Genomic DNA, 16,880 nt, shown 5'->3' with positions numbered 1-16,880 from the left:
TGAGAGGTTCCTTGCAGACCCAACATACCAGTTTAAGCAAAACTGAATTTTCCCAGTCTAACAATGACCTAAAAGATGCAACTCATTTCCTCTTCATTCCTGTGTCAATAGCATGCAATTCCTCTGATGTTGGGAGCAGGTGATGGGAGGGCCCAGCAGGGCTTTGCAGGTGACTCTGTCTGGAAACAGGCTCATGGATTTGGGAGAAGACTGTGGGAAGAGAGATTAATTTCTGTGCATCTCACTCTCTCTCTTTCCTTGCTAGTCATTCCTTGTTCTCTTATTTCCTATCTTTCCCCTCCTTCAGCTTATCTGACCAATGGTTATTGAACCTAAGAAATTTAGGTACTCTGTTGAGAGCCCATACATGAAGTTTGACTCCTGCATTAAACGCCTAAAAAATTGTATGAAACTGAAACTTCTGAAGAGTCCATGAGTGTAGCAGTTTGCTCTAAAATAGATTGATAATTTCTACATTTTATGTTTCTGAAGAAAACTTAGCCAAACTTAAACTTCCATTACCCCCTTCCAAAAAAACCCTCTTTAAAACATAATTGAATCTTGCACTTTACCATTATTTTTCAAATATGTGTAGTTACTGAAGCAGCTCTCAAATTTTCAAATAAATCTGTGTGCTAGACCTACTGAAGTAAGGTGGTACTAGGTTCATCCAAAACATGATGTTGTTTGCTGGAGAAGTTCACAAGCTGCAGCAAACTTCCTGTGATTCTGGATCATAAGAACAGCTTTGTTAGCATTTTCTCATTCCTTAAAATACATTACAAAATTCTTGTTTTATAATTTCCTACAAATTAAAAAAATTACTCCAGTTTTTTATGAAGCCTTGTAATACCTCTGCACAGTTATTAAAATAAGGGAACACTCCACTCAGATAAATTTCCCTGTGGAGATGAAAGGGAGTTCTGCTTTTTAAAGTTCAGTTCATGGAAGGCAGTGATTAAACTTTGACCAGATGACTGGCAGCTATTTTCTCATTTGTCCAACTAGATGATGTTTCAGAACACTCATAGACGCCTATAGTAGCCTAATGATTAACTTGCACTACTCTTTGAGATTAATCTTAGCTTCAGAAAGGTGAATTTGCTTTAGCATCTGCCTGGCTAATGTAGCTATTGCCTTGCTTTGATATGCGCATGTTCACAGTTTGTGCAGATTTAGACGCTACATGTCTGACAACAGCATTGAGACTTAAAAGATGTAGATAAAAACTAGAGATGAATCACCTCCTCATCACTTCTGGATGTACAGCCTGCCTGTTTGTAAATATGCATTGTAATACAGTTTATGTCCTATACTTAAAATAGTAGTTACAGAAAGCAGAAACCTAGATTGCTATAGCAGTAAAGGAGAAAGCTTAGAAGCTCTGCTTAATCTTTCTTTCTTCCAAAATAGGTAGACACTCTTATCATGATGTACAAAACACACTGCCAATGTGTCCTTGACAATGCAATTAATGGGAACTTTGAAGAGGTAAGGTTGTTTGAACACACGCTCTTGGTATATATGCACAGGGAGCCAAGAAAGCATTATTTATGTCCATGAATCTGGTTCCTACTCCTTTAGATTCAACATTTCCTATTACATTTTTGGCAAGGAATGCCTGACCATCTTCTTCCCCTGCTTGAAAATCCCATCATTGTTGACATCTTCTGTGTTTGTGACTCAATACTGTATAAGGTAAGTTAAGCGTTTATCTACATGGATAATCTCAACCACATTACAGCTTTTGCTTGTGTAAAAACAGCATTGAAGTTGGAATAACAGGATGCTATGACTGATGTCTAGGTGATTTACCTGTGTAAATCAGGAAGGATTCCACTGAAATCAAGAACATAAAACTGACACAGCTAAGAGATGAGCTCCAGTCTCAGCTCTGCTGCAGCCTTGATGTGTGGCTATAAGTAGCTCACTAACGGTGAAATCCTGACCTACTTGCTTGAATGTAGCCAAAATAAATGCTTGTATTCTTCACTGACACAGCTGACTAAGTTAAACCTGGATGAAAACTGAAGCCATGTTTTTACTTAACAGATTATTGCAATTTCTGCCAGCACAGAGATTCTGTGGCAGATCAGCAAGGTGGTTCCACATACAAATCTGCTACTCACAGGTTATATCAGGCCATGGTTTCATGTTTCAGAGCTGGAACAATACAGGGTTTAGTTATTCCTGCCTCTCCTGTCTCCTACGTTTCTGTTCCTATGCTGCTAGATGTCTTAGCAAAACTTCTGCACTCTGAACTAGTTTGGGTTTTAAAAAAAAAGCTAAGGAACATTTGTTTTGCAAAGTTTTTGTGCAATATGAGTTATTTGATCTAGTTCACACATAACTGAAACTAAATGAAACTAAGGAGTATTGCAAGATCAGGATTAAGTGACAGATGTATTGGTGGGAAGATAAAACTTTTGGTGTAACAGTAAGCACCAAGCAGTCAAAGCAAGAGACTTGAGTCTCTGGTGCTGAGAGTGCCTTATTGTCTCACTGAGAGCCTTATTGTCATCTGTCATTCTTTACTGTACAAAAATATGGTGGAAAATCAAGAAAAGATGAAAATCTGTATTTCTAAGAAGCGTATCAAGCTGTAAAGTAGATGTTTTAGCTAGCAGAGTGAAGTGAAAGGTGATTAGCACCAAAGATAATTACTAAGCTAGAAATAAGCCATTAAGGCTCATTTACTTGTAGAGATTATATTTCACCTCAAGTTTTTTCCTGCTCTTGTCCAATATTAACTGTATTTGTAAAAAATATTTGTCAGGAGAAATTCTACAGCAGCACTACATTAGAAATTGAATAAGACAGAATTTCTCAAAAGTTCATAAATTTACTGTTGTGCCTGTTGTGGGTCTCTCAGTATTTCTCACTTAAAAGCTGCCAGAAAGAAGGTGGGATTTTATTGCGTTGTTGTCAACCCATTTGTATTAGGAGTTGAAACAGATTTTTGGAATATAGGCTAACAAATTTGCCCTTCACAATAACATTCCCCAGAAGGCGTGCTGGATGGCACATTATTGTGCCAAAACAGTTCCACACCACACTTACCTATAGGATTTGTCCTAAACTCTGAATGCTTTCAGTGCCAGAAATGCAGTATGGCAGAAAGAGGAGTCAGGTGGCGGGCTAGTAGCAGTTAAGAACTTGAGACATGTTTGAGTATCTGCTTTATTGAGGGTCACAGTGATGCTATAAAAGACAAAGTGCTTCTGCATCTCACTTCTGCTGATTTCCCTACTGTAATACCTGAGTGATAGCATTTGTTTTACTGGCATGCTGGCATACATTAAGAACAGGGGCTATCTAGATATATAACAACCTCATAAATTGCTGTCTAATAGTCATGGGAGAAACCTAGGTACCTAAATATCTGGACAATAGGTTGAATGGCTTTATTCTGTATAAATTTCCAGTCACTATGCAATCTAAGTAGACAAGACAGATGTGAATGAATAAATGGCCAGTAGAAGCTTGATAAAATTTTCTGTTACCTTTTTGAAGGTTCTTACAGATGTACTCATCCCTGCAACAATGCAAGAAATGCCAGAAAGGTAGGTAGTTTAAACACTTAATAACAGTAATGCTACATTCTGGTTTTTAGGCATATTCCAGGTGAAGAGTGGAAATTCTGTATTGGAAATTTTATTACAATATTTTTGCTTATTTTTAGGACACTGGAGTATGTATGGCAAAATACTGTCCACTCTGAGGATAGCTATAGAACAGCCTTAAAATATTACTTAGTATTTTAATGTACCATTTTACTGGCTTGTTGGGTATTTTGAAATAGATTTCTTCTACACTAAAGCCCTAGAAAATAAAAAAAGAAACAAATGTATTTGTGTTGTTTAAGGAAAATTACTGATACCTTTTTTCAGAACACTTTTCAGGTTTGTCTCCTATACATCACCAAAATATCTAAGCATTTCCTCAGCAAGACTTTACATTAATAAGAGAATAATTATAAGTTGCCTCTGAATCTTCTCATCTTTCCTTTCCCTTGAAGGGCATCTTCTTTGGGGTTTTGTATCTGACTAAGGCACTTACCTAGAGATATCTCTAATGGCTCTTGTATTTCTTATGTTTATTCTTAAAGCTAGTGTTTTTCAACTTATTTCAACTGGTAGATGGCTTACAATTTTTCTCAGAGGAGGTACAGATCAACATATACTCAATTTTTGCCTTTTGGTGATTGGTCATTTCCTTTTGGAAATTACTCGAGGAGTAATTCACAGATATGTCCAGCAGTCTGTTAATCATATATTGAAACCCAAATATTTAAACTAATGCAAGACAAATTTTATTGATACTGCTCTATAAACTTTTTTTTTTCCCCTATAGTTTACTGGCGGATATAAGAAATTTTGCAAAAAACTGGGAACAGTGGGTTATTTCCTCTTTGGAAAATCTACCAGAAAACCTGGCAGATAAGAAGCTGCCTATTGCACGACGATTTGTTTCCTCCCTGAAACGACAGACATCATTCCTACACCTAGCACAGGTAAACAGAGTAAGACTGTACATCCAAAAAATTGTCAGTTACATTTCAGTGCACCTTGCTGGCTATGAGATATAATGCATTATTTTTTCAAGGTTCAACTTCAGCCATGGAAGATTTACACCTTGTAGTTCTAGCCATGGAAGAAGGAAATGGCCATAAACAGATCTGACCAAAACTTCAAACTTTTGTAGCAGGAAAGAAATAAAAGACCATGGTTATAATGAACTACTATAATGGAAACTTTTGGCAATCAACTTATGAAGTGCAATGTATGAGTATTTGTTTTATTTCCAAAGTGGAAAATACCAGATGATCCTTGCTCTGTAAAGGTTCACTGTCTTGTCTATGATATCCAACAGGGTCTCAGCATTTTACCTTGCCTTCTCTTACAGATTGCTCGGCCAGCCCTTTTTGACCAGCATGTGGTGAATTCCATGGTGTCAGATATTGAAAAAGTTGATTTGAATAGTATTGGCTCTCAGGCACTCCTTGCAGTCTCAGGGAGCACAGACTCAGATGGAGAGGTCTACAATGAATGTAAGTGCGTGGGGATATATTTGTATCATTTAGAGTAATTGGCTTTTTCATTCCATGCCACAATAGTCTACTCGGTGATGGACTGAGAAAAGGCACATGTAGACACTGCATTCTCTAATCTAGCTTAGTGTCAACCTCTATAGCTTTAAGAAATCTATTGGTTGCACTTGGATGTCTTAAAAGAACAGAAGTTTGCACTGGGAAGTCATCCGAGCAAGATTACTTTAAATGGTTGCTGGCAAAATCATTTACATGTCAGTAGCTAAGTGTAATAAAAACTCCTTTGAAGTTTTGTCCTAATCATGTGGAGATATTAGCACAGATCAATTATTGAAAGATGCCTGAAAATTTCCATATAATTATGGCTTAATTTAGGGGATATTTGAGCTAGTTTACTTTTTTTTTGGTGTGAATAGTTTGTGGGGTTTTTTTTCTGAAAGTTGATCTTTAAAAAAATACATACTTTTCTATAAAGTGTAACAGCTATTTTGATATTCAGAGTGAAGTAGGTACAAATTTTGAGGGTGTTAATTTTCATATGCATAGTCATTATTGAAAAAAGATATCACCATTTTCTCTATTAAAAAGGTAAATTTTGTTACAAGAAACATGTTGATCTGAGTTTGGAGAGCTGAAAGGAGACCAATGGCAATGTGCTGTCTTCTAAATATTGTTACTTCGCTCATGAAAGCTTGTTCTTTTCTTTAATGGTTCACAATCCTATTCCCATTCTCATTCTCATTTGGGTTGCCCATTTCCTACTTTTTCTGTAAGTGTTTTCTATTTTGTTCTTTGTTTCTTTACCACTGGTAAAAAAAAAGGAGAAGAGAAATAACTGGTCATTGAGGCACTTTTTTGAAATTGGGAATTGGGGAAGTTAGCTTCATGCTGTATGGTGAGAAACTTGAAAAATACAGGGGAAAGCTAAGAAGTTTGCAAGTCTGCCACATTACAGATAAAGCTTTATTACTAAACTTAGTAGTAGAAATGTTTTCAAGGCAGAATCTTAGAATTAATGGAAAACATCACTTTTTTTTTTTACTTTCCTTTTCTTGTAACACTTAATTGTCTTATAACCTGCGTTGTCGCAATGCCCAAGTAATTAATCTGTATGTGTGATGGATGTGTGTCTTCTTGCTTTGCTGGGGAATTGCTCATTTCTTCACTGCTCTAATTCTTTGCTTTTCCTTTCCATGCTACAATATTGTCATATGGCTGGTGAGTGGCTTTTTGTCATGTTCAGAACACTGTGCAATGATATGTTCTCCTTTTTACATGGTAGATGACTCTATTACAGTGTTCCAAGAACTGAAGGACCTTCTAAAGAAGAATGCCACTGTGGAATCATTTATTGAATGGTTGGATACTGTGGTTGAGCAAAGGGTTATCAAGGTACCTTTCAAATGTTCTGCCTGACTGAAGATCAAATCCTACTCCCCTTACTCCTTACACAGTCCCTTACTTACGCAGTCCCACTGGTTTCCCTCTTGGGATTCTCATCTCTGCTTCCATTTCCTTACAGGAATGAACAGGGGAGTTCTTCATCTGGTTTGAGAGGTTCTGGCACTATTAGTTTCAGTTAATCATGTTGAGTGCTGTTAAACAGTCTTACATGTGTGACAAGCTAAAAAGTATCTTAACTAAAACATTAAAGTCAGCACTGTCATAAACTGTACATGAAAAAACCCCATACTACCTGAGCATGCAGAATCACAGGTGTATTGCCCAGTGTGTAAGGTGAACAAAAGTTGTTCCTCAGAGAAGCAGTTCTTTCTTTCACGTTATTTGGATGATACTGTGTATGTTATGAGTTAATGTAGCAGGTGGATTGACAAGTAGCTAATCTGTAGAAGGATTTCTATAGACCAGGATGGAAGATACAGTTTTGTAGCTTTATAAGGTGCTTAACTTGGTAATTGATGGTTTGGATGGTTTTTTTTTTTTTCCTCTGATTTACAAGATGCTTTATAATTACAAGCATTTTATATGCATGGTGTTAGGACATGCACAGGAATGATTACACTATAATTCAGAACAAAATAATTGAGTTATGAGTTACAACTCAAATTTACCAAATTTGTGACTATGAAGGCAAACTAGCAGAATAAAATGTTTCACATTGTTTGCTGGTTGTTAAACACTGGTCTTCTCCTCAGGACATGTAGATGGAAATGCAATATCGAATCCATCATTTTAGGGAGTATCTTTATATGAATGGGTGCAAGAAGATGAGACTGTGTAGTTAGCTTTGGCTGGCTTGCAGAAGAGTGACTGGCACAGGGTAAAATAACCATGAGGTTGGCATTTTTCCTTTCTTCACCTTTTTCCCAAATTTAGTTGGAGACAGTGATAATTTTTTTGTTCTTTTTATATCACTCTGACTTTCCTAACATTTACTGTCATATGGGAGCAGCACAGTGAGGAGCTCTGGGTAATGCTTTGATGCTTTTTTGATGATTCAGGGCAGCCAGTCCTCATGCACACTTACCTAGACACAAAAATCCTACTTAAGCTGAGCGATCACAACTTATTTTAGAATTGAGTGATTTTAGTCTAAAACTGATCCACAATTTCAGAAGACAATTCCTGATAAACAAGCCAGGAAGAAAAGGTGAAACTCTCCCATTCAGCATCTACTGAGTGGTACTCTGTTATTATAGTTAACAGGTATAGTTCCTAGCATTGTTCTTCTGTATTTACGAGTAAGAAATACCTACAAGTCCTGATATGCAGCTAGGTCAACTAGCAGAAGCTAATAATTTACAGAACATATAATCCTCCCATTGCTGTCCACCTTCTGTTCATGTTTAAGTGTGGTTACAGTCAAACTCACACAACAGCTAATTTCTGCTCGCTGTTTGAGAAAGCACCAGGGCATATGTTACCACACGAACAAATCACTGCCAGAGCAAAGTGACAGTATGATGTGAGCAGTATTAAAAGCATCAACACTATGATAGGAAACATATCATTTTGTAAGAGAAAGTCTGGCCAGTATTACACAGATTACATTAAAGTACAAAGACTAATTTCTGTTCTCTGACTATGTGGAATAACATAGTGCCAGAGGGTGTTGTTGGTTTTTTTTTTCTTTCTGACCTGTACATCTGTATAGTTACAGATAATTTGGCATCTTTAGTACTAAAATATGAGCTAATTTTTATATCTTAAGGGCACAGCAGAGCCCAAGCAATAAGCAATTTGCTTTACCTGACATGTTCAGAGCTCTACTTGGTTGCACCAAAAGAGTGAGTTCTGTTCTTCTTTATCACTTTAGGACACACGTTATGAAAAGAGTTTTAATCAGACAGCTTGATCCAACCTGCCACATCAACCTGGGTGAAGGACTCCTACCTCTCAAATATATGCAGTTCTCCTTTATTTTATTCTGTGTGCAGAAAGCAAGTTATACTTAACAGTATTTAATAGTAAAATATGTAATAATATTTCACTATTCTCTTTCAGGCAAGCAAGCAAAATGGGAGGTCATTAAAGAAGAGAGCTCAAGACTTCCTTCTCAAATGGAGTTTTTTTGGTGCTCGAGTGATGCATAACCTGACTCTAAACAACGCGTCAAGTTTTGGTACTTTGACTTTGCAAAAACACTCATATTTTGTACATATATGCTAGCACTTACCAGCTTTCCACCACTTCCTTATCAAGAGGAGCCTGTACTAGTCTATAAAGATTCTTTGATCAAAGCCACAGATACTGTGCAACTTCTTTTTCAAACTAACATTTCAAAGTAAATACTAGCAATATTTTGTTGGTGATCTCTGTCACAAGTTCATTTTTCAAAACTATTTTTCTTTCTAATTGCTGTTTGGTACTGTTTTGCCATTTAAGAGGTACAAGCTCTGTTTTGGTATGGCAATGCAAGTCCAACTGCACATCTCAGTATAGGAAACAGAAGATTTAAATTATTAGTTTTACGTGTGGATCGGTTTGGTAGAGGATTACTGCTGTATGGAGGTTCTTGTGCGTGGTATGTTTTCATAAAAACAAAAGGAGTTTATTTAATTCTGGGATGATCAGACAATCAGTTCAACAGTGTTTGTAGCTTTTAAAAATTAAGATCCCCTTGTCCGTCTTTAGAAATGTTTACGTTTTTGGGGACTCTCAGGAAGAACCTTTTCTAAAATTGAAGATGGTAGAGCAAGTGAAATTCACTTTAAATCTAGTATTTAATTTCCTACGTTTAGTTGTAAGTACATAGTTATCTAAAATTCAGAGGGTATTTGAAATGGCTGTAAGGAGACACATTTTTGATGTGATATATCCTTGAAATAAGGTCAAAGACTTCACCAGTTATTGTCTGGTTATTTAGCACAAGGCAAACAGAAATAGAGCAGGGGCATTCTAGCAGACTTCAGCCTTATCTAGCTCCACTGTGTGCCCTCTTCAAGTATAAAGCATGTCTCACTTTCATCAGTATTTTTCTTTGATGTAATTAGTGGTCAAATAGCCTACAGGACAGTAAACAATTGAGCTAGGTGGGCCAGTGCAAAGAGAGATTAGAGCTAGAAGTTAGGCACTATTCCTTGTTGGTCTTGCCAGGTCATTTAAAGTCCACAATTATTTGTTTGTTTCACTTGCTTCTTGTAGAGTGGTGAGAGATGGTCACAAAGATAACTCAGCTACTCTCTCTCTTTCTCCTCCAAAAGGTTCTTTTCATTTGATCCGCATGCTACTAGATGAGTACATCCTGCTCGCCATGGAGACACAGTTCAACAATGACAAAGAACAAGAACTCCAGAATCTACTGGACAAATACATGAAGAATTTAGGTAACTAGAGCTTGGTTCTTTTGAACGTACTCCTGTATTTTTAGAAATTGACATATTTGTTTAACTTTAAACAGAAGCAGGCTCACTGTCCTCTGATGTGTATTTATATACAAAGTTGCCAAAGTATCCTGAAAACTTTGTGACCATTCCCTCAGGAGTTCATTCCAACCCTCCTACCATAGTTTCCTTAATAACATTTTGTGAGACTGTGAATACACTGGATTACTGAAACAACCTAGGATGCAACAAACACTTGCAGGTATACCTGACCAGCCGTGAGCTGAAGTGCGAGAAGAGATATAAGCAACAGAGAGGACAGGAATTCCTAATCCAGTTTTGCTGCCAAAGCTTAAATATGTAATTACACCTTGAACTAGGAATGTATTACATGTTACAAAAATGCAAATATCCCTGCAAGGTTGGAACTTAAGTTGGGAGCCCTATATAGCATCTGGCTGGAGTATTACTGTGTGGAAGATAAACAAAAATAATTTAAAACAGTACCCTTAACCTTTTCCACCTACCAGGCTTCTTCAAGGTTAAACAATTTGAAGTCATATGCTTCAGGTCCTTTGCTATAAAACGAATGAAGAGTGATTTGGATCAAATTCTGGTCCAAGTCAATCTCTAAAAATCCAGTGAAACTCAACTGGTTTCTGCTGAATTATTTTTTATTAACATTAGCACCAGCAATCAATCTTTAACTTTTTGGTTGTTGTTACTCTAAGTCTGTACTTCACTGCAAGCAACTTGCATAGAATTGACTCACAGTAGGTGCTACAGTTTTTGTTTTAGTTCAACCTTCAGGAAAAAATCTTGTCCTGTGTAACAGTTGCCCTATCCTTGGACTATAGTTAAAGTACTTGAATCCATGAGGTAAAGTAATGGTTCCCACTGAAGAATAGCAAAACTTCTACTAAATTTATCAATAGTCTGCAGAAAACTAAAGAACTGCTGATTATAACAAGTGTTTATCTCTAGATATCAGTATGAAAACAGAGTTCAAGTGTTCTAAAATTCCCATTGTTAATTCTTTAGGATGAAGCCTCATGAGCCTAATTCGCTCAGTGCAATTTACTTGACTTCACTGCTGACATTTCCTGCAAGGGAATAAATGTGATTCATACCTTCACTATGATGGCTTCAGTAAGGAGCTGATACTCTGTGATGTAGATCTGTGGTCAGGGGATATCATGCAATCAGTTCCACTGGGAAGATCAAGACTAGAGCAATATTTGTATTCATTGGCTACACGCAAAATGTGGAGGCTCCACTGGGTATTAGAATAAGCAACCAAAAGTACAAACAAACCAGGCATCTCATATGCTGTCTGTATACTAGTGGTGACTTTATGTGCAATGAGCATGCATAACAGCCACCAAGAGTTCTCACTTACTCTTGCAGATGCAAGCAAAGCCACCTTTACCGCATCACCAAGCTCTTGCTTCCTTGCAAATCGTAACAAAGCTGCTCCTCTGCCTGGTGACACTTCAGTCAAAAACGAGTGTCTAGCAGAGCAAACCTATGTGTCCTTGTCAGCTAGCCAGCCCAGCAGTGTACCTTCTGGTCTGAACCCCTTTGCCGCAGGAGACAGTGAGAATATGCAGCTGACAGGTATGTACCAGTTGTTCTAGTTTCTCCTCTTATTTTTGTGTTAGTCCCCCAATCCACAGTAACACATTGTACAAGGAGCAATGACCACATGTATTTATAAAGACATCTCATAAATAATGTTTCATGAGCTCACCCTCTGTGCTGATTTACAGCAGGTGCCAATTGTAGAGCCCTGCCAGTAACATATCCTTTTGGAACCGTGGTAAAACTATCCTACACCTCTTGGCTTGATGAGGTTTTGTGAGGAGACAATGGACAGTAACACCTGGAGCACACAAAGCTTGTAAATGCTGGAATTTCCCACTGAATGTGGCAGCCTCCAAGCTGGAGAATGAAAGTGAGAAGCTTTATAGCCTGTAGCCATGGATTGTGTGTTGTGCCGGTGGAGGACAGTGCATATCCTTTGTAAAGGTTTAAAATGGTAATGCACTTTTCACTAGGGGGTTAGTGTCTTAACAGATTGGCACTATTCAGCAGTACTGTAGTATGAGCACTGATCATGGGCTAATGCTTATTTATTCCAGGTCAGATGGAGCTATCTCAAAGCACTGGTCACCTGATGACTCCACCCATTTCACCAGCCATGGTCAGCCGAGGAAGTGTTATCAACCAGGGGCCAATGGCTGTGAGACCTCCAAGTGTAGGGCCAGTGTTATCCACACATGCACAGTGCTCTTCCTACTCGGAACCCCTTTATCAGACTTTGTCACAAACTAATCAGAATTACTATGGAAACAATTCCAATTACCAGGCTATGTTCAGAACTCAGGCCCATTCCACTTCAGGAGTTTACCACCACAGAGCAGAGCACAGCCGATTCAATGCATTGAGTGAACAGCAGTTCTCCAGAGACTACTTCAGCAACAGCTGTGCTGTATCTCCATACAATACAAGATCCCCTTCCAGCTATGGTCCCTCAACCATGTCTCAGGACACACAAAATATTCAGTTTCTGAATACTGGAAGTTTCAATTTCTTGAGCAACTCAGTGTCTTCGTGCCCAGGAGCAGCATATCCCGCTAATGCTTCCAACGGTATTAATATATATTTTATTTTTACCTTCTGTTTCTCTTTTCTTGCTGGAATAAAACACTCTACTTTTTTTTCTGTGGAAGATGTTTTTCAGCTCTGATTTATACCTTCCTGCTTTCCACTTCTCTTATGACACACAGAGACCATAAAACAGCTTAACAAGCTACTTAAGGATTTATTTTCCTATGTTGAATCCTCACTTGGCCTTAAATGCATCTGCTGCACCTATGCTAATCTTCCTCTGGCAACATTGCCATGTCTCGCACAAAGGAAGGAAAACCAGGATGACTTTTATGATTTAACGATCTCTTGGGAAGGCCCCAAAACATCTACTATGAAATAGGGCAGGAGTAAGATAGCTTACTTCTGGGGTCAGCGTAATGGGCCATCCTAGTCACAGGGTCAGGATGGCAAAATGAAGTATACAAATGTGCATTAGCACTAGTTTGAGACCTTGGCCCTCGTATTTCTCATACTTCAAATGTGAAGTTATTGCCACAATCTGCTTCAGAGATACAGTCAGCAAAAACACTTCCCTATTCTGGAGGAAAGACACAGTGGAAATGTTGCCTTTGTATGGATTTGTATATGCAATAAGTATGTATTACCTTGCAGATTTTCTTTTCAGGTACACTTTACTTGATTCTGAGCTTCAGAAGGGAGCAATGAACTGTGGATAATAGTCCTCATGCTGTCTCTTATGGACACTGATTGCAGGCTGCTGTTTAATTTTCAACTTAGAATGGAAGGGCAATTCTGTACTGAGGCACAGAGGATTTTTTGCTCTCTTATAACCACTCCTCTTTTGGGTCAGTCACTGCATATGTCACTAATGTTCCTAGGCTGTGTGTCTGCATAAATCATCTTATTCTCAAGGGACTCAGCCGGTAACAATTACCATTTGTTTATACACAGGCTCCTACCCTACCCTTTCTTTTCAACAGCTGTTTCACTCTGCTTTTTTTCCAATCTCCTGTTAATAGGATATTATGGAAACAATATAAATTATCCAGAATCTCACAGACTTGGAACAATGGTGGATCAGCATGTTTCTGTAATCAGCAGTGTAAGCAGCATTCGATCCTTGCCCTCATACAGTGATATACATGATCCACTGAATATCTTGGATGACAGTGGAAGAAAACAAACAGGCTCGTACTACACAGAGTCCTCACCTTCAGCTGTCTGTCGGACTCCTATGCGTAAGTATAGCCAGCCACTGAGGAGCAGCTATGAACTGTTCAGCATCCTAACGAGTGCTAAGTATTAAACTGTAGCTCAGATTTATAGTAAATAAATATTGGAAGCTGTGTTTTCCTTAAAATTTACTTACAGTTACCCACAACAGTGGATTTAATAGGTATTTACTCCCATAAGGAGGACTATGATCCATTGTCTATGAGGAGTGGAATGACTGGCCTGAATTGCAGAAAAATCCATATTAGGAAAAACTTGCTAACTGTTAAAGTGAGCTAATAATGGATTGGGCTCTTCTAAGGGCTCTTAAGGATCCTCACTGTCAAACAGGTCAAATGAACCCTGTGTCAGGGATGTCTAGATACATACTTCTGTGGTATAGTCCCTTCCTATCCTGTGCTTCAACAACTGTGTGTGTTAGGCAAATCTCCTACTGACCGTCATTTTTTGGATGAAATTACTTAACCCCAAAGGGTTGGTTCTGGTATATGTATTTAGAAAAATGGCAGCTGAGTTTGGTCTCACATTCCAAAAAGGGTTGCATGGAAGCTATAAACTAGGGCACTATTTGTTTCTCCACAAGATTACCTCTCCGTACTACTTATCTCTTAACCTGGCACAGAAGATCAGACATTACTTACCTCTTCAAGGCTTTGCAAGAACTCAGTGCTCAGTTCTTTAAAGGATGCTAAAAAGAGAGGGAAAGATGCCCAGCACAACCACACAGGGTTTGTGCCCATCCAGTATCTTCTGTATTCTATGTTCATATGTGTGCAGTGGTGACTGAATATGGACCTGAGTGGTGCAAGATAAGGAAAGACCAGTAAAGTGTGCGTAAATAGCTTTGCACAATTTTCATAGAAGATGGCTCACATGGCAAGCTGTAAACTTCAGACCCATAGCTGGATTTTCAGCAGAATTCACTTGCACATGACTTTTGACCTATTCCCTGAAGGTGTGAGGAGCTGCTGAAGTTATAGAGGTATAGGTAAATTCAGACAAGTATGGAAGTTTTGGAATTTCTGTCCTTTAGATGGTGTGCCTGGTTAGAGAAGGGTTTCCATCCAATGAAATTGAATTGGGTTTTTTTGTTACATTCAATAAGGAGAAAACTTGTATTGATGGTAACATTTTTCCCCACAGCTTCAAACATGCAAACCACATCTACTTCCCAGTGTATGTATGGAACATCTGGTCAGTTCCCCTCTCAGGAAAATCTGGAATCCCATGCCCCACCAAGCAGAGATATGGTGTCATCTTTACCACCTATCAACACTGTCTTCATGGGAGCAGCTGCTGGAGGAACCTGAACTGGGAGAGACATATCAGTGCCTTAAGCTTAGTTTTCCAAATCCAGACATTAAGGCTATGATAACAATCCTCTTCAAGTTGATGGAATAGAAAAGTATTATATCTTGGTGTTAAATGAGCCAATTTAGAGATTGTAGCAGCTCACCACACACACACAAAAATATCTATATTCAGATTGGGTTCTGCTTGTGAATCACTCAGGATTGTTCTCACCATTACTGCTTTTCAGTCAAAAATTTAAGATGAGCAGAAAGAGACAGAGATTCTTGAAAGCAAGACTAAGTTGTAAAGAAATTATTACATCTATTCCTAATTTATTAAAAAAGCTATTTTAGCCTTTCACTTTTATCTTTTTGTATAAAAATGTTTATTTAATACCTGTGTTGCTCATTATTTATTACTATCACAGAGTAACTGTTTACTTTCTCTTATTTGGCAGATTGTCAAATGTCTGTATCCTACCTCCTATGGAAATGTTTACAAGGTCAATTTTTACTAATTTAAATGAAACTAAGCCAAATTTATAATTTTTTTACTGTTTTGCTCTGGAAAGCCAATTTCAAATGTGCCTACTTGTGTAAGTGAAAGTCCTCAGGAAATGAATAAAACATATTGTTGGGATTTCTTTTTTCTTTTAAAATAAACCACTTTCTCTTAAAATGAAACCAACAAAACGTACAAATATCACAAGCTAAATATTTGCAGTAGCCTGCTACTGTAGCTGGATAACTGAACCAAATTAAACTCTGCCACAAAATGTTACGGGATTTCAAAATTATGTGTGGCATGAGCCCAAAAGTGGAAATCCAGAAAAAAGACATCCATCAGCTTTCATGGGTTTAGAGCAACTGTGTATATTGAGATCAAAAGTAGTAAAGATGATGAAAAATATTACAACCTTCTAGATCAACTATTATAATAAAAAGTTGTGTCATGATATTCAGCCTGGAAAAAAAGCGTGAAGATTATTCACTAATCGTATTAAGTAGGACAGAGAACACACAAAACAAGCTTCTTGATACACATTCATGAAAGATCAGATGTTATTTTATAATTGGATTGTCCCACCATCACATTCAGATTTAGATTCTAGTCTGGTTTTCTGAATTGTTTGAGGCTATTTAATGTTCAGATCAGTGTTCAGTCCATGTGCTGGGTATCATCGAATTATATAGTAGGGTATTTTTGGTGGAAGAAGTTTTTATTTCTATTCCTAATTTCTGAATTCTAATCCTGTATAATTTCCTTTAGTGTTTTCTATCATGAGAAGTCTTGCCTACAGCAGAAAAGCAATAAGGATCATTGACTGGACTAGCTCATGAATAATTCCTGATATGAAATACTTGATGCAGAAATGAGGCACCATAGTTCAGTAACTGAGATGTAGAAGCCTCCACCTCAACTGCTTCCTAATTCAGGAAGAAGTTTTATGCTGTGACCCAAAATGCCATAATGATGTGTGAAAGTTTTGGTTTGAACAAAGATTCCCAGTGAAATGTAGTGGTAATACAGGCTGCTCAAGCAACTATTTATGGAGCAATGCTTTATGTGAAGTGAAGTGAGCACTGCAAAAGAGTTCTTTCTTCATGATTATTCAGAACAAGATGTATTTTCTCCTAAAATTAGTCCTCTTAAGAGTAAGGTTCCTTATCTAAGTGGGTCACCTCTATAGTCAGTGAAGAAAGATCACACCCATTCCAAGTGAGATAAGGTGGGTAAAAGGAGTACAAAGTGAGGAATATGTTACTATGGGAAGGGATATGCCATTGTCCTGAAATGGTTGGCTCTTTCTGCTGACAAAATGACATGGCATAAATAATTTCTTCCACCTGGAGGCTTCTAGCCTGTTAAACTTATATAAGAGCAATAAGTAGAATTTAGAGTAAGTA

The 16,880-nt window shown here is 37.8% G+C and overlaps 1 protein-coding gene across 1 annotated transcript in view; it reads left to right on the top strand.

The window, feature by feature from the left end:
* The window catches only part of RFX6 (regulatory factor X6), a 34,768-nt gene extending 19,506 nt beyond the window's left edge, over positions 1–15,262 (top strand). The window contains exons 8-19 of the mRNA XM_051614205.1: positions 1,414–1,491; positions 1,585–1,698; positions 3,514–3,563; positions 4,354–4,513; positions 4,906–5,050; positions 6,333–6,442; positions 8,516–8,633; positions 9,715–9,837; positions 11,242–11,451; positions 11,976–12,485; positions 13,467–13,685; positions 14,824–15,262. Coding sequence (XP_051470165.1) covers positions 1,414–1,491; positions 1,585–1,698; positions 3,514–3,563; positions 4,354–4,513; positions 4,906–5,050; positions 6,333–6,442; positions 8,516–8,633; positions 9,715–9,837; positions 11,242–11,451; positions 11,976–12,485; positions 13,467–13,685; positions 14,824–14,990 — 2,004 coding nt within the window. The 3' untranslated portion in view covers positions 14,991–15,262. The remainder of the gene's footprint in view (positions 1–1,413; positions 1,492–1,584; positions 1,699–3,513; positions 3,564–4,353; positions 4,514–4,905; positions 5,051–6,332; positions 6,443–8,515; positions 8,634–9,714; positions 9,838–11,241; positions 11,452–11,975; positions 12,486–13,466; positions 13,686–14,823) is intronic.
* Positions 15,263–16,880: the final 1,618 nt, after the last annotated feature.

This window comes from Apus apus, chromosome 3 (assembly GCF_020740795.1).
Source record: "Apus apus isolate bApuApu2 chromosome 3, bApuApu2.pri.cur, whole genome shotgun sequence".
NCBI lineage: Eukaryota > Metazoa > Chordata > Aves > Apodiformes > Apodidae > Apus > Apus apus.
The sequence above is the reverse complement of the archived record's forward strand: the minus strand, read 5'-3'. Positions and strand labels throughout refer to the sequence as shown.